The sequence below is a fragment of the Camelus ferus genome, chromosome 16 (genome assembly GCF_009834535.1).
Source record: "Camelus ferus isolate YT-003-E chromosome 16, BCGSAC_Cfer_1.0, whole genome shotgun sequence".
In the NCBI taxonomy this organism is placed as follows: Eukaryota; Metazoa; Chordata; class Mammalia; order Artiodactyla; family Camelidae; genus Camelus; species Camelus ferus.
In genome coordinates, this window is record NC_045711.1 from 48,887,412 (window position 1) to 48,904,625 (window position 17,214).

Consider the following 17,214-nt stretch of genomic DNA (forward strand, 5'->3'; position numbering starts at 1 on the left):
GAAAAGCATGTTTACTTAGTCTGGAGCAGTGAAATACTACACTTCGGATTTCAGAGCTGTAAAGTTTTCAGAAAAAAAAAATGTGGGGGACTGATGATGTAGGATTGCCAGCTTTTTATTTTGCCAAGTAAGGACATTACAAAACTACCATCAACAAATGCTGTTTCCTATCACCATCATTTCACAAAAGAAAGCCAGTTTGAACATACACAAAATAGGAAGTATGTGATCTCTGAATAAACAACAGTACTAAGCCACCCTGCATTAATTTACATGGGTACATATAGTGCGATTTTTGTTTTCATTTTCTTGTAGTTTGGCTTGAGTTTGGTTTACTGGTCGCTAAACCAGTGGTAGGCAGACTACAGTCTGAGTGCCAAATGCAGCCCAGTGCCTGTTTTTCTATGTGTCATCAACTGAGAATAAGCTAAGTATTTTTAAATAGTTGAAAATCTAAACGAATAGTTCATGACATATGAAAACATACGAAATTCAACCTTCAGTGTCTCTCAATAGAATTTTATAAAATGATGCTTGCAGTCTCACACCAGAGCCTTTGCTTTCAACCACTGAGTTGCCACCTGTCATTCCCTCTAAATTCCCACACCCCTATACCTTAACCACTTATCAGCCGCACTTGTTCGTTTACACATTGTCTTTTGTGCTATGACAGAACTGAACAAGAGACTCTTTGGCTGTCAAAGCCTAAAAGATTTACTATCTGGCTCTTTAGGAGCATGTCTGCTGGCTCCTGATACAGACACCAAAGCAGTAGTTTTCAAACTTGAGATGCATCAGACTCACCAAAGAGGGCTTGTTAAAACAGACTGCTTGAGTCCCACACCAGAGTTTCTGAATCATTAGGTATGGAGTGGGGCCTGAGAATTTGCATTTCTAATAAGTTCCCAGGTGATGCTGACCAAGGCTGTCCAGGGCCACAATTGGTCCAGTGAGGAAGAAATCCTATGCAATTTATTCATGGAATTGCCATCTGGCTGGCCTTAGAAATCTTGACCACAAAGTCCTCCTTTTTCCTCACCCCTTCCTCACACTTTCTATTGATCAACAAAGTCTGCAAATTAATAACGTGATGACTATACTCTCAAGCATTACCAGGTGCCACATGAAATGATAAACACTTTACATGGGTTATTTCATTGAATCCTCACATTGACCCTGTGAGGTAGGTAATTTTACCAACATTTTACAGATGAGGAAACTGAGATGGAGAGGTTAAATCAGACATAGCCAATAAACGGTGGAACTGTTATAGTTGCTTGTAGGCTCACACCAGAGCCTCTACTCATAACCCCTGCATCTCCTCATTCCCACAATACCTCCATACTATGGCACCTTACATCAACCGTTCATTATCTCACCTGGACTAACAGCCTTCAAGCTGGCCTCCTGTCTTCAGTGCAAAGATACATTGAAGTCAGCTTTCAAAAACACAAATCTGATCATTCCGCACTTTGCTGGAACTCCTTCGATGTTTCACCTTGTCCGATAAATTAGTTGCCCCTCAGTATCTGAGGCGGATTAGTTCCAGGACCCTCTTCGGGATACCAAAATCCTCAAATGCACAAGTCTCTTATATAAAATGGCGTATATTTGCATATAACCTATGCTCACCCTCTAAATCATCTCTAGGTTACCTATGATACCTAACACTGTAAATTGTTGCCAGGCATGTGGTAAATTCAAGTTTTGCTTCTTGGAATTTTCTGGAATTTTTTTCCTGAATATTTTTGATTCCCAGTTGGTTGAATCCACATTTGTGGAACCTTCAGATATGGAGGGTTGACTGTATCCGTTTCTTAACTGGGCCTTCAGACCTTGATAATGTGGTCTCAACACACCTTGCCTGCTTTATCCTCTTTACTCTCCACTATCCAAGCTAAACTCCATCCAACTTCTCCCATTTACTCCAATACATCTTCTTATCCCATGCCTTTGCAATGTTCTCACCTCTGTCTGAAATGTCCTCCTTTTGCCTCAACCTTTAAGACGCACCTCAGTAGTCACTTCCTCAGTTCTTTCCACAGTATGTTCTATCTTCTCTGTGCTTCCAGACAACTTCATTCTCTTCTACGTTTCACTATTTTTTACACTCTATTTATATGACTGTCATTCTCAACTAAGCTAAAGGTCATGGGTATATATTTTCTTATATATCTAAACAGCTGATTTACTCATTCAGTGAATGTTTATTAACTGCCACTTTGTGCCAGGTATGGTTCCAGGGGCTGAGGATACAGCAGTGAACAAGACACAAAGCTCACATTCTAATGGGAGAGGACAATAAACAATGAAAAGTACATGTTAGATGGTAATAAGTATATGAAAAAAAAATAAATCAGGGAAGGGGAGAGGGAATTTGGAGGAGTTTGTGGGTTACACAGGGTGGCCATGTATGAAAGTATGTGAATATCTTAACGAAGAATGGCCCAGGTGGAGGAAACAGCAAAAAGGACCTGCGCAGACACACGCTGGGTGAGTGTGGCAGGAGCGAAGTGAGTAAGGTGTAGAGTCATAAGAGCCAAACTCAGCAGAACCAGGCCATATCCTATACGCTGTACTGATGATTTTGTTTTTACTCCAAATAAGATGGAAGGTTGTGAGAGGGTTTTGGGTGGAGAAAGAATATGATCTCTCTCATGTCTTTTATCAGGATCACTATGGCTACTGTGAACAGACTTACGTGGGGGAAGGCGAAGGTTGAAACTGAAGAGACTAATTAACAAGGTTACTGCAATAACAAAAAGTGAGATATGATTATGGCTCAGACCAAGGTGGAAGGTGTGGAGATGATTCTGGAGATATATATCTGTATCTATATATCTATATCTATATAGAAGGGCAATGGAACTGAAGAGTGATTGGGTATGGAGTGAGAGAGAAAGAAAAGAATGCTGTAGAAGAAGAAGGATTTGGGTGAGGGAAATTAAGGAGTGTGATTTTAGATGTAAGTCTGAAATGCCTATTAGACATCCAAGTGGATATGTCTCTTAGGTGGTTGAATATATACGATTTTGGAATTATGAGTGGAGGAAGAAGATACAAATTTAGGAGTTGCCAGTATAGAGATGGTATTCAAAGTCCTGACATTGAAAAAGATCACCATATCCTACATGCCTGCTGCCACATCCCGCTTCACCCCAATACTCCCCTTGCAGATCTGAGGCCATACGTTCTGGTAGAAGGCTGGGGCTCTCTTGGTGTCTTAACACATTAGCATCCATTTACTTAAAATTTCCAGTGCTTCATGCTTTGGGCCCACAAGGCAGAGATGGTTTTAATTAGAGGTTTTCACATTAGGCCAAAGAATGTTACTCATCTCCGTCTCTATATGGACTGGAAAAAAAAAATCCCACCTGAACAGAAAAGAAGAAAACATCAACTGAAACTAAAAGTTTTTCCACTCGGAATTCTGTGAGGACTTGTTGGCTAAAGTGGCCTGGAAGTTAAGACAGACATCCACAAAATGAACTCTTTCTGAGAAGACTGAAGTGCTCAGCATAGGAGAATACCCTAAAGTATTCCTATTCCCTATTCCTAACCCCTTTCGAGATTTCCTTTGCTTCAGTCTTTCATGAACCCCCCAAGAAGATGCTACAACTGACTTAAGAAGGCTGGGGAGATGGCCATTGGGAAAGAACTCTTAGTAGTTGGCAATACTTCATTCCAGGGAGGTGGTGGCAACAACTCCCTAGGCAGCAGACATCATGGATTTTCCTCCCTCAGGGAACCAGAGGTCCCCTCCGTTTCTGGTCAGGATCCCTTAGAGACAAAGAACTTCATTCTCTCCCATAACAGTGTGGGGCTGCTGGGGAGGGCAGGGGGTGGAGGGGTTAGAAGTCTATGCCCAAGAAACACCCACAGGCTCAAACAGGAGCCTGCATCCTGACTCTGGTCCAGGAGTGCGGGGCCGCGGGGGCCGCGGGTCCCCTCTGGCGAGGGCCAAGCCAGTTGCCAAGGTGCCTAAGGAAGGGGCCGCCCAGCGCAGGCCGGGAACGTGGAGCGCCCGGGACACTTCCACAGACGGCGCATCTGCCTGCCGAAACCCCCTTTCCTTCCCCTCAACTCCATTCTCTCGCGCTCAGCTCTCCCGGGGCGCCTCCGCATTCCCCTTCTACCCGTCGCCGCCCTCGCCCTTTCTTCCCTCCTCCTGACCCTCCCCCGGATCGCCCCTCCCCCGGCAGCCCACCTTCACCCCGCCGCTCCGCGGGCTCCTCGGTCCTCACCCCTCATCCCCGGCCTCCCCTCGCCGGCCCCCCGCGCCCGGGGCCCCCGCGGCCCCCTCCCCGCCCTCCTCGAGGCAGCGGCGGCCCCTTCCACAATAGCGCGATCCGCCTCCCTCCTCTCGGCTCCCGGTTCGCTCCCGCCCGCTTCCCTCCCCGCGCATGCGCCCTCCGGTCGGCGGCGGCTGCGGCGGTGGTGGCTCCGAGCGGCTTCGTTTTTTTAAAGGGAAACGCTGAGGCGCCAGGGGTGACTGTGGGGGAGGGGGACCCCGAGCCCGGAGACCCCTGCAGGAGGCGACAGACCCCCTCCCGGAGTAGGAGGGCTTTGGGCGGACCCATCCCTCCCACCCCCTCCTGAGGAGGAGGGGGGGGAAAATGGAGGCTCGGGGCGGCTGAGGCGAGCTCCGGGGCGGGGGGCCGGGGCGGGGAAGGGGGGGTGTGGGGTGGGGAGACGAGGCGGGCCCGGCCGGGCCAGGGGGGGCCGAAGCGAGCTCCGGGGATGAGCTCGGGGGCGGCTGGGTGCGAGCTCCTGCCTCTGAGGCGAAGGCGGCGGCGGCGGCAGCAGAGGCGGCGGCGAGGCCCCCATGGGCCGGCGGCGGGCCTCAGCCGCGGCCTCTACTTCTCCGCACGCCGGCGGGATGGCGCCCGGGCCCCGGAGGAGCCGCGCTAGCCGAAGCCTGCTGCCGCGCTGCTGAGGCGAGCCCGCCAAACTCCCCTCCCCCTCCTCCGTCCTAGACCCCCCGCACCTCGCCCCTTCCCCACCCCCTCCTCCGTCTCGGTCCCCGGCGCTGCTCCGGACCACTATGACCATGAGATCCGCAGTGTTCAAGGCGGCCGCGGCCCCTGCCGGCGGCAACCCTGAGCAGCGACTGGACTACGAGCGGGCTGCGGCGCTGGGCGGGCCCGAGGACGAGCCCGGGGCGGCCGAAGCCCACTTCCTCCCCCGGCACCGTAAGCTCAAGGAGCCGGGGCCCCCGCTGGCCTCCTCCCAGGGCGGGAGCCCGGCGCCCTCCCCGGCCGGCTGTGGCGGCAAGGGCCGGGGCTTGTTACTGCCGGCCGGGGCGGCCCCGGGGCAGCAGGAAGAGAGCTGGGGCGGCTCGGTGCCCTTGCCCTGTCCGCCCCCGGCCACCAAACAAGCTGGCATTGGGGGGGAGCCAGCGGCAGCCGGAGCCGGTTGCAGTCCCCGACCCAAGTATCAGGCGGTGCTGCCCATTCAGACGGGCTCTCTCGTGGCGGCGGCCAAAGAGCCTACGCCCTGGGCTGGGGACAAGGGTGGGGCGGCTCCCCCAGCTGCCACCGCCTCAGACCCGGCGGGACCCCCACCACTACCTCTGCCCGGGCCGCCACCCCTTGCACCCACCGCCACCGCTGGGACACTGGCGGCCAGCGAGGGCCGATGGAAGAGTATGAGGAAGAGCCCTCTCGGGGGTGGCGGCGGCTCGGGAGCCTCCAGTCAGGCCGCCTGCCTCAAACAGATCCTTCTGCTGCAATTGGACCTCATCGAACAGCAGCAGCAGCAGCTGCAGGCCAAGGAGAAGGAGATCGAGGAGCTGAAGTCTGAGAGAGACACGGTACGGGAGGGGTTAATCTGCGTTCGGGACGAGGAGCGAGTTGTGCGCATGCTCGGGGGAAGGGGTGCTGTAGGTTAAGGTATCCCTGGGTTAGGGTCTTGGAGGTTGGCCACCAGCAAAGGAGTCTTCTTAGGTGCCGGGTCCTTGGGAGCCAGGCTCACAGACACATTGAGTTGGAGGGAAAGGTTAAAGGGCAACCTCCTAGTGGGAGGGGGAGGGGACGTTTCAGGTGCCAAAGGGTTAATTTAAAATGACAGCCCCAGACTTGTGGGAAAGACGTTTCGAGTGGGAAAAGACCTGATTTGTGAGAGGTTGAAAATGAAAAGGTGGGCTGCATATGTGGTGGCTTATGGAAGGGGTTAAGTTAAAGAGCTCTGCGTTAGAAGTGCGTTTTGGAGGAGAGGCACATAGCAGCTGTTGCTCTAAGCACTACTGTAGCATCTTTACAGTAGTAGGCCTTTTAACTGGCAGATACGTAGAGGTGATTCACAGTGGAATCCTGTTTTAGCTTTTAAAACTGACATTAAGAGAATCATTGCCTTTGATTTCAGACAGTTTTTAATAGGAATCTGAGTTATAAACATGACCTACTGACCAGTTCCTTGTATAAGCATGGTGTTTAGAGGCTGGAAGATTTTTAAGGCATCAGTGGAAATTAAGCTTATTAAGTGTATTAAGTAGACCAGAATTTCCCCCCACTATTTTAGAATCTTAAGGTAGTGGGGAAGTCATTTATTACTTCTTTGTACTTCTCAGGAGCATGACTGTATAGGCTTGTTTTTACTGCAGCAGTAGTTAAAGGCACCTTTCACGTTAAAACATATTCCTTCATTTATCAGGAAAGCTGTGGTGGTGGGGTAATACCGTGCTAGCATACCTTACAGCTGCCTAAAAATAAACATGGTTTCTACAATTGTTGTGTTCTGGCTGCAGCAGTCTCTCTCCCTCTCCCTCCCTTTCTCTCTCTCTCTCTCTCTGGCGTTTGTGTGCACCAAGGGCTGAGCAAGGGAACGGAGGGCTATTCATTTCGTTTGCTTTCCAAATGAATCTCTTCAGGCAGCCGCTACCGGAGAATGCATTCTGCAAGGTGGAATGGGAGCTGGGGCAGGTCTCATTAAAATATCTCATGGTGTTGATTTGTGGAAGTTACTCAACATGGAGGTGGCACTGCTCAGCTACTGTACTGCAGTCTAGGGGTGTGATGGTACTGTAATAACAACACATCATATCCTTACTTGGGAGGGGGGAGGAGGGAAGAGAAGGACCAGTGAAGGAGAAGAAATCAAGGAAATGTCACCCACAAACCGTGGTTAAGTAATGTTAAGGCTGTGACTCAAAACTGGAAACAGAGTATGGCTGACAGGGGGGCTCTCTGCTGATTGTGGAGGTTTCTGCTCAGTTCCTGAGGTAATGGCCCCTTTGCAGACTTTCCTAGGCAGGAAAAGTGGGGTGAGTTAAGGATAGCGTGTCAGTCTGAACTTGGCATTCACTGCTTCTGTTGTGTATTGCAGACTTAGCATTGCCTAAGCTTGTTTCTCTTATTCCAGTTGCTGTTTGGCCTCTCATGAAATCTATGCAGCTAAATGGATGTAGTGAAATCAACATTAATATCACTGTCTAACTCAAATAAAATTCTGCTTATAGGAGATAAGTAGCACAGTTGGCACCTCTTTTTGGAACATTTTAATGTGAAGTTTTCAATGATACAGACTTCCATTTTCTGTTTGATTATGTGGTCCGCCCTTTAAATAGAGTTAGAAGATTTTGTTTTTAATACTTAGCTAAATAGGTTTTTTTTCTGTTATCTCGAATGTAAAGCAATATGCATATTTGATGATCGATGGGATTTATGGGTACTGGTTCTTATAATTATTCCAAATTGAGTGTTCACTGTTGAGGTGGCACCTCCCCCCTCCTCCTTTCATATAACACTGGAATCCCTAGTGGCTCTGTGATTGTGTGAGATTTTAATTCCTTCTCAATGTACTGTCTGGACTTTGCCCTTGTGTATAGCGTTTTGGAGTGAAAGTAGAGGGGATAGTGTTTGGAGAACCTTAGTGCCTCCTCAAAGAGCATTAAGGTTAATTCTGGAAACTCCCAAACTGACTTGGAGCCACAAGGTTAGCAGTAGCAGAGACCATGCCATTTTAAAAACATGTGGCATCCCAGTGAAGAGGATTTTCTTTCAGAAGAATGAACTACAAATTCCCCCATGCCCTTCCCCAACAATAACGGTTAGCCCCTACAATTAAATGGTGTACCTTGTCTTGTCTATTGTGTTTAAGGAAATCTAGTCAGATTAATGTCTGCCTATTAAGATAAGTTGAATTGCTATAGTTCATGGAAAAAGGCAGAAGACCATATTGATTCCAAAATGGGGCTAAGTACCTGCGTTGAATTTTTTTGTTTTTTAAGCCTGTATTTTGCCACTCTCTCTTTTAGCTTCTTGCTCGGATTGAACGTATGGAAAGGCGGATGCAGCTGGTAAAGAAGGATAACGAGAAAGAAAGGCACAAGCTGTTTCAGGGCTATGAAACTGAAGAGAGAGAGGAAACGGAGCTATCTGAGAAAATTAAACTGGAGTGCCAGCCGGAGCTTTCCGAGACATCCCAGACTCTGCCTCCCAAGCCTTTCTCCTGTGGGCGGAGTGGAAAGGGACACAAAAGGTGTGCTGATAACTTTGTTACACTGTCTAGACAGGAGGACACTTGTTTCCAGTGACTGAGAGTAAGGGATTAGGATTTATGAATTATGAAATTTTATGTTTTCTTCCCTAATAGGAAGCCCCCATTTGGAAGTATAGAAGGAAAGATTCCTGTTACGAATTAGTTTTAATACAACTATATTAATCATGAGGTCTTCTGTGCTGAGAAACTATCTTGAAACATTCTTACACAGTGTATAAAAGTCTGTTAGGAACATATTGGTCACAGTAGTAATTACAGAATGCAGAGTACATCATAAAGAGAATGGGCCACAAATGTGACAGCTGAGTTTCTTAAAGAGAACTATAGCCCTTCACTTCAAGTTAAGAAGTGTTAAATTCTTTCATTGCATTAGACAGTTTCACATTAAAATGTAAGATCTAACCATCCTTGGACTCAAAGTGATTAGTCTAGCTGTAAAGATGACATACATTTTGAAAACTTTGCAGGATTCAACTGCAATAAAATATGCTGATAGATTATAGTGATACTAAGTTTTGTAAAATTCAGAGGTGTTAAAAATTATTGTGAGTTAGAATAGTGAAACTTTAAGGAGAAGAGGGATCTTGGAACAAAATATGGTAAAAAGGAGAAGAGATGGCATTCTAGAAGTGTGTGTGTGTGTGTAGATTGGTGGGAAAAAGCCAGAAGATACAAGAAAAAAAGAAATAGAGATTATAATTAACATGGTATAGGATTGAGGGTGTGTAGCAGGGGAATAAGAGACTGGTCCCTGGTTGACAGGACTGAAATAGGACTCAGGGTAGAGGCATCTAATGTTAGCTGAAAGGATCTTGAATAAAATAGGAACCTTATTAGATTTAGTAGGAGTAGGATCCCAGTAGAGGTTCTTAATCATGGAAACTCACTTGTTCAACAAACATTTACTAAGGGCCTGTTATATATACTGTTAAGCATGAAGCTGTTCCTCCTCATGATGGCCAAATGAACCCAGACATTTACATACCTGAATACTGGTCATTTTGGAGCAAGCTTAATTCTCTTGCCCCCAAATGTAATCAAATCAGATTTCATTCAAGAGTCAATAAATTTTGTAATGTTTTCTTCCCTATCTAATAGGAAATCCCCATTTGGAAGTACAGAAAGAAAGATTCCTGTTAAAAAGCTGGCTCCTGAATTTTCAAAAGTCAAAACAAAAACTCCTAAGCACTCTCCCGTTAAAGAGGAACCCTGTGGTTCCTTATCTGAAACTGTTTGTAAACGTGAATTGAGGAGCCAAGAAACTCCAGAAAAGCCCCGGTCTTCAGTGGACACCCCACCAAGACTCTCGACTCCCCAGAAGGGACCCAGCACCCATCCCAAGGAGAAAGCCTTCTCAAGTGAGATAGAAGATTTGCCGTACCTTTCCACCACAGAAATGTATTTGTGTCGTTGGCACCAGCCTCCCCCATCACCGTTACCATTACGGGAATCCTCTCCAAAGAAGGAGGAGACTGTAGCAAGTAAGGCATAGAGAACACTTGCTCTTATACCCTAGTGGTGGCGGTCAAGCTAACAAGTGTGAAAATGCCTTTGGCATTTTTTAAAAAGTGCAATCAATAAAGCAGAGTTCTGTCAAGAATGAGTAAGTTAACAGCCAGAGACAGACACTATGCAGGCATTGCAAATAGATGGAATTACAGCAAAATGTGCTCAATGTATTTGCCTGCTTACAACACTGGGAGATGTGTTTGCCAGTAAGTTGCTCATCACAAGAGCACCAGACTTGGGGGTGTAATCTCCGGCAACTTGCATGCCCTCTGAAAGAAGGGTTTTCTGTGCTGTGAAATGCATAGAACTTATACTTTGCCATGCACGACTGTTCCTGCAATTGATATTGTGTGAAACCTGGGAGGGTGGTCTTTGGGTGTTCTCAGGGGCCAATGGTAATTTTTGGGTTGGGGAGCCAGCTTGGGGTGGGGAATTTCACCTGGGCCTCCGCTCTTAAACTATATAAAACATTTATCTGTATCTCTATGTCCCGGTCTGGGGGGCAGGAGGAATCTGCCAAAGACCAACAGTCTTACTTTATCTTACTATACTTCACAAAGGTTCTAAATGTGAAGAGTTTACTTGGATTGCAGTAGCCCATTGGTTGTTCATATATTTAAATAAAATGGTCTACAAACTATTTTTCAAACAATAAGGACTATCTTGGGATATCTGAGCTGCTTGGGATGGGTGTGGGGTATGGGACCTTGGTCTTCATTCCCTTTTTTTCTTCATGGCTTCCACACAGAGATGCTCCCCTATCTCCTACATCAACCAGTAACTGGAATGTGCCTTCAATCGTGTCATGTTAGTCTGTGACAGTCACTGCGGGTGCTCTGGGGTGATGGTGGGGAAGCCTTCTTGGATAGACCCGCAGCCCTGAGTTTCTACTACTGTGTCTTTCCCTAGCGGGGATGGGGATGGGAATCCATTCCAATGAGACAAGAGCATTCTCCAGGCTTTGTTTGGCTGTTCTGTGACAAAATTAAGTGGGGAAGATAGATTCGTTTTCTTAATTATCTAAAATTCATTAGGCCTCACACTTGAGTACATGAGATAGACCAGGACCCTGATCTAGGTTCAGGTTTTTTGTTGGTTCAGTCAGTTGAACAGGTTCATCCTTAATGGTTAACCTTCTTGCTGCCATGGCAATGCTGTGTGATAACTTAAGAGAAACTGTGAAGCAATTTCCCATCCGGGATTGGGAAATGGCTTGGTCCGGAGCTGTTCTGTGTGACTGGCTGTTTTTGAAAACCCTCTCTGCTCTAGTACAGAAAATTCCAAACACCTCTGAGATTGTGGGTCTAGGAGTACAGAAGGAGTATGATTGCGGGATCCCCGCCCTTTGAGGAGCCTGAGTTGTGAATAAACGTGTGAATCCTTATTCTTGACGCCCCCTATCTCAAGAGGAAGTCTCAATGGCTTGTTCTGAGGAAGCCAAAGTCTTTGTGCATGTTGTTCAGGCTGGACCAGCAAGGTAGTTTGTTTGGAGGGAGGAGGGAGCTGTTTAAGAAGACTACATATGTAAGTTTTGAGAACACTGATCTTTTATTTGAAAAATAGGGTCAACTTTTACTCACCTGCCATGTTCTGAGTTTAAGGTTTGATATCCTTGGCCATCAACTGTTGCAGGGAAACCACCCTAAATAATGAAGAAAAGAAGTCGTCTCAGTGTAAAAAAAAAAGTGGTGGGCTTATTTTCTTTTCTTTTGTCTGTTGTTCCCTCTTCCCCTTCCCCAGAGAGAAATTCTCAAAAGAACAACTCAAAAAACCAAAATGGCTTCCTAGTGAGAACTTCAGTGATGATCCTTTCCTCCATTTTGGGTGTGGGCTTTTTTTCTTTTTACACTGAGATGATTCTTCTTTCCTGCATTATTTAGGGTGTCTGATGCCATCAAGTGTTGCAGGAGAAACTTCAGTCTTGGCTGGTGAGTAGAATAGGAGCTACTGTGCTGGCTGGGCCTGGGGTGGCGGTTGGTGGGATGGTGGATGGTTGGGAGCTGCATTTCCCCATCAGCTGGATGTGGGAGAGTGAGATTCCTTGGCATATGATTACACTATAGACTTCAAAATGACTACAAATTTCAGTTGTTTTTCAGGAACTGCAATAGCATCCATTATATGAATTGTCAGGTATCGGTTTAGGGTTTTTTGTGATCCTGTGTTTGGCAGACGGCAATGGCATTTTAGGTTCTTTTAATATCATAGCAAGGACACTGAATATGGCTTCAGGTGAGGCCATAGAATGGATTCCTATCACTTGGTAACTTTGTCTTATCTGGGGAGAGACCTCTTGTCCTAGTGAATAGTAGGTTGTGTGACCTTGGATTTAAGGGTGGTTCCACCCCTCCTCCCTTTCTTTTTCTTTTTTTTTTTTCTTTCCAGTTCCTTCTTGGAGGGACCACTCAGTAGAGCCTCTAAGGGACCCAAATCCTTCAGACATTTTGGAGGTAGGTACCCAAGACCTGTCAGTGGAAGGGAGTGAGAGATAGATAGAAATGGGGGTGTAACTGGAATATGTCATTGTAACCTATAGATGGGTTAAATAGAGCTTTAAAGCCAGAGGGGAACTTGAGAGATGATGTAATCCAACTCCTTTATTGTATAAATGAGAAAACTGAGGTCCAGAGTGGCTAAATGATTTATTCAAAAATAGCTGGGGAATGTTCAAAACAAAGGTAGACTTCATGTTAAGTAGAAAAGTTAGCATGTCCTACTCAGCAGCAGAATTACCTATTCCAAGCTCATTTGACTTTTAAAAGTTTGATATTTACTTTAAACTCAGACTCTTAACAAAGTATGGAGGTGGGGAGGGTTTATAGCAGTCTCAAGGGTTGTCAGGGGTTTGTTTCAGTTTGATGTGACTTTCACCTTGGAAAGTTATATCAATGATTTTGAAATACGGAGATTCTGCAAGGGTAGAGGTGGGGAAAGGAGTGTGTGTTTTGTTGGTTTTATTACCAGGAGATTCCCATGATATCCATAGAGCTCACAGACTCAGGTGGGACCCGAAGGTGAAAGATTTTACATTCCTGGAAGCTGGAAATGAGTGTATGCATGTCACACAGTGATAAACAGCTTATAAACTTGCTATTCTTTACACAGAACCTGGATGACAGTGTGTTTTCAAAGCGGCATGCAAAACTGGAGCTGGATGAGAAGAGAAGGAAAAGGTGAGGCTAGAGATGTTAATTCTGGGAACGACTGAGCCCGGTAGGACCCTGACCTCTCTCATCTGTGCTGAGGAGAGCCTTGGAGCTCTTCATACTTTTAAATTACTGGCTTCCCAATTGGTTGAGTATCTGTGTTTGTTGTTACAGGTAAAATGTTTGACCTCTTTTTCTTCTTGGGAAACACCAACACATACATGATTTAGATTGCTAGACCTAAACAGCTCTTCCCTAACCAAGCAGGCAGTTCTGTCTTTACCCCTACTACCTCTCAACCCCACCTCCCCCACCACCCCACCCCATCTAGAAGACTCAGCAAAGATCTCCCTAACATCTGGATTGTGTGAGTTGCTTTATAGAGCAGGTTTTCAGTAATGTTGGGTTTGTTTGTTTTGTTTTCTGGTTTTTCCCAGATGGGATATTCAGAGGATCAGGGAACAAAGAATTTTACAGCGACTGCAGCTCAGAATGTATAAAAAGAAAGGAATTCAGGAATCTGAGCCTGAGGTTACCTCATTTTTCCCTGAGCCAGATGATGGTAAGTTTTGTTTGTCTAAAAGAGTAGGTTTTTCAGAGAAGAAAAAGGGTGCAAGTCTCCAGGATACAACTTGCTCTGAATGAATATGCAGTATTTTGGAGCAGGTACAGTTGCTAGACATTTCCCATCTGTGTCACTAACAAGGTCCCATTTGGCTTTCTTCCATAGTTGAAAGTTTGATGATTACCCCCTTCTTGCCTGTTGTAGCATTTGGACGACCATTACCAAAACTAACTCCACAGTAAGTATAAAGTCTTTTTCCCCCTCCTCTCAGGCAGTTTGCACTTCCCCTCCCTTTCAGACTTCGTGAAAGCCCACACGTAAGGTGGCATCACTGGCTTAGGGACAGCCATGGCTCTTTGACAGAAGTGAGGCTGCCTGGGCAATTAGCTTTTGCAGTGATAAGATTCTAAGCCAGGAATTAGGAGGATTGCTTTTTGAGTTAGAAATAGATTATTCAGTCACTTTAATAGCACACTGTTGTTCTGGCTTTGAGGTAGGAAGGGAACTCCAAACTTGGGGCTTGGAAGTCAGGGCTAGGAGTGTGAAGGGCATAATGTCTTTTTTTGAGTTATTCTCATGTCAATACTAAATTTCCTCTAGTCTTGCAAGTTGATTTCCTTATCCTTTTTTACCAGGAATTTTGAGCTGCCCTGGTTGGATGAGCGTAGCCGATGCAGGTTAGAGATCCAGAAGAAGCAAACACCTCATCGGACATGTAGGAAATAGCTGTGCTGGCAAGAACCTTCTGTCTTCAGATAGTTGTAGCATGCCATTCCCAGAGAGTGGCAGAGACCTGTATATGTGACCTCTGTCCTCATGTATGTTACCATTCGCTGATAATGCCCTTCCATACTCCCCTGATCTCCGTTTTGTTTTCATCACTGTGATTTCACAAAAACTCTTTCATTGGGCTAATTGTGAATTATGGAGGGTGACTGGGATTTCTTTTCCCTTTTTGGGGAAATGAGCTCTCAAGGTAAATCTATAGAATGGCAGATTCGGACGTTTCAGGGGTCTGCTTCTCTACATTTGCCTATGTTAAAGGGGTAAAAGGGCTCTCTTCATTAGACTTGTGTAAGATGAAGCAACCCCTGCCTTTAGAGCTGTGCCTGCATGGCACTCTTCTGGCCCTGGTATACCCTTCCTTATAGTTTCAGTATAGTGGTTTTTACCCTAAAACAGAACAAAATAAGCCTCACCATGAGCTTAAGGACCATATGAGGAATAACAAGTGATGTGATGAAACAAGTCATCTTCACAGGGTAGAAAAGAGATTGAAGAGTTGGTAGATAAATATCTGAAAACAGTTGCTCTGTTAAAACTATTCTGTGATATAGCCATGTGGGAAGGCATGTTTGGCTATGATCATTTTCTTAGTTAATGGGTAACTGAATTTCCTCCTCCACCCCTCAAAAAATAAAATCCCTGGAAAAGAGCATGAGGATGGTTAGTTTGGGACCAGTTATGGCTCTAAACAAAAGCAGCTGGCATTTGGGGGTGGCTTGCCAGAACCTGTGTAGATGTCCTTGTGTCACATCACTTCTCGAGTATTCCTTAGTTGGGTTTTATCCTTTTAGCTGAGCTCATGGTGGTGGGATAGAGGTTTTGGGAGGGTGGGGGTATATGTGGAAATATGTGTTTCCTTTGGCTGGCAAATGTCTACATCTTGAAACAAACAGATGTACCTAATGAGCTTCTCCATTCACTTTGTAAAAATAGATTTGTATGTGTACCATCTTGGTCCCCCCCGCCCCCCCCCCCCCCCCACTTAAAAAAAAGTTTTCAGGACAGCACTCCAGGCCACTTTGGTCTCAGTGTAAAATCCCTGTAACTATCTGGAAGGAAAATAGAGCCAAGACCTCTGGTCTTAAATATATAGGAATTGCCTTTCTTTAGTCTTCAGGACTATTGTGTGAAAACAAGTAGGGGTCTAATCTCCTAGAAGGTAGGGGCTTTTATCCTTGAAGAGAATATGTCCCCAGATTATTAGCACTTTTAGAGGAGAAGCCAAGGTATGTAGGGTGTGTGGCCGGCCCATCAGTGGAGCGTGAGAGAATGGGATACCATTGTGGGAAGAAAAGAAAAGTTCCTCAGGGGCCTCCCACTGCTAAAGCTTTTTGTGAGATGTTGATCTGTGCTCCCTGAGTTTGACTTTTAAAGGAGTTACTCCGGCAGCACATGTAGTATTCTTGGATGATCTCGCTGCTCTTATTTCTCCTTATCTGTGTATGTGTGGCCATGGTTTTTCATTTGTAACTCCATCTGCTTAGGAGAGAGTGGGCTCTCCACAAGGGAACCTGCTGTGAACTTCACTGCAGCAAGAACGTAGAGAGAAATAGGACTTATTCCACTAGGGGCTCTCATCTCACACCTTAAGGAGAGGAAGGAGATTTCTAGAAAAACTGGGCCAGGTTTTCTTTGTTCTCCATCATTTTAATATGGCAAGCTGTTTGGCTTTCCTACTCCGACCTATGTTATGTTCCTTTATAATGTGCCCCAAAAGAAAAAAGACCAATCAGTGTCTGTTTATTTTATTCCTTGATTCCTCTCAGTTTCTGCTTGATTTTCAGCATTTGTTGGATTCCTAATTTGGATATGGGTTAGCAAATTTAACCTTTATGTTTGTGCCTACCCAGGGGACTCCCCAGATTCTGAACATGAGTTAGACTAAGAGGAATCCATGAGGTGCTATCTGGCCAGATTTAAGTGGATTCTATTTCTTTGGTTTTCCCTCTACCTAGAACCTCTATTTTATTGTCCCCTCTTCTAGATCAATTCTCCTTTGTTTTGGATATACTGAAGTTTTGGAGGAGGTTGGAGAGTAGATTAGCAAAGTTCCAAGAGCGAAATCACAGTGTGTTAGAGTGTGGGGGGAAAATTAGTCTTATTTTTTCCCTACATGGGATACAACACTGTGAAATTCAATCTTCAGCTGAAGGCCCTGCAATTCTCCTAAAACATAGTTCTTTTGTTTCTCTTCTTTTTTTTTTTTTTTAACAAAGTTTAAGCTAGTGTTAATAAATTAAAAAGAAATTGCTTGTCTGTCTACTTCAGCTTTGTTTATGCCCATTTCATATTGTTGTCTGTGTTGTAATTCATACTTTTGATACCATTTCTGATGTGTAAAATTGGTTGTCTTGTAAATATCTTATAAAGAGTTCAATTGTAAATAAACTATTGTGGCTGTTAATTTTTGAACTTCCGCTTCAATTTATTAATTTACCGGGAAGCAGTAAACAATTCTGCCTGCATATTTTAAAAGATTAGAAAAAGAAATCCATTTTCACAAAAATAGAAAAACACACCATTTTTTACTTTTATATGAGGTATTCACTTCCATTTTTGTATGAACACAATGTATGTTTCATCCCCCTTTGTCCTGTGTTCTTCCTTACACATAATTGGCAACTTAAAAAAACAAGAGATTATAGGATGCTTGGTGCCTGGTATCTAAATTAATAAAACCTCAGTTGGAAAGACTTAGAGGTCATCTAG

General features: G+C 45.3%; 1 protein-coding gene across 2 annotated transcripts; it reads left to right on the forward strand.

Annotated features, from left to right (window-relative positions):
- The first annotated feature begins 4,386 nt into the window (after window positions 1–4,386).
- On the forward strand, window positions 4,387–16,917 carry MSL1 (MSL complex subunit 1). 2 transcript variants are annotated; one of them, XM_014552049.2, is made up of 9 exons: window positions 4,387–5,812; window positions 8,255–8,478; window positions 9,598–9,980; window positions 11,889–11,936; window positions 12,394–12,458; window positions 13,114–13,181; window positions 13,592–13,716; window positions 13,885–13,957; window positions 14,355–16,917. In XM_014552049.2, the coding sequence occupies exons 1-9, from the start codon at window positions 5,045–5,047 to the stop codon at window positions 14,443–14,445; spliced, it is 1,845 nt and encodes a 614-aa protein (XP_014407535.2). In that variant the 5' UTR covers window positions 4,387–5,044; the 3' UTR covers window positions 14,446–16,917. The 2 variants fall into 2 exon arrangements, with proteins under 2 accessions (XP_014407535.2, XP_032313858.1); XM_032457967.1 differs by lacking the exon at window positions 11,889–11,936 and having other exon boundaries at window positions 4,388–5,812.
- Window positions 16,918–17,214: the final 297 nt, after the last annotated feature.

What these genes read in the sequence shown, in the direction of transcription:
- MSL1 (XM_014552049.2), top strand. Translation starts at nt 5,045, where the DNA reads ATGACCATGAGATCCGCAGTGTTCAAGGCGGCCGCGGCCCCTGCCGGC. An exon ending in GAAGGAGGAGACTGTAGCAA is followed by an intron (nt 9,981 to 11,888) that starts GTAAGGCATAGA and finishes TGCATTATTTAG; the next exon opens with GGTGTCTGATGCCATCAAGT. An exon ending in TTACCAAAACTAACTCCACA is followed by an intron (nt 13,958 to 14,354) that starts GTAAGTATAAAG and finishes CTTTTTTACCAG; the next exon opens with GAATTTTGAGCTGCCCTGGT.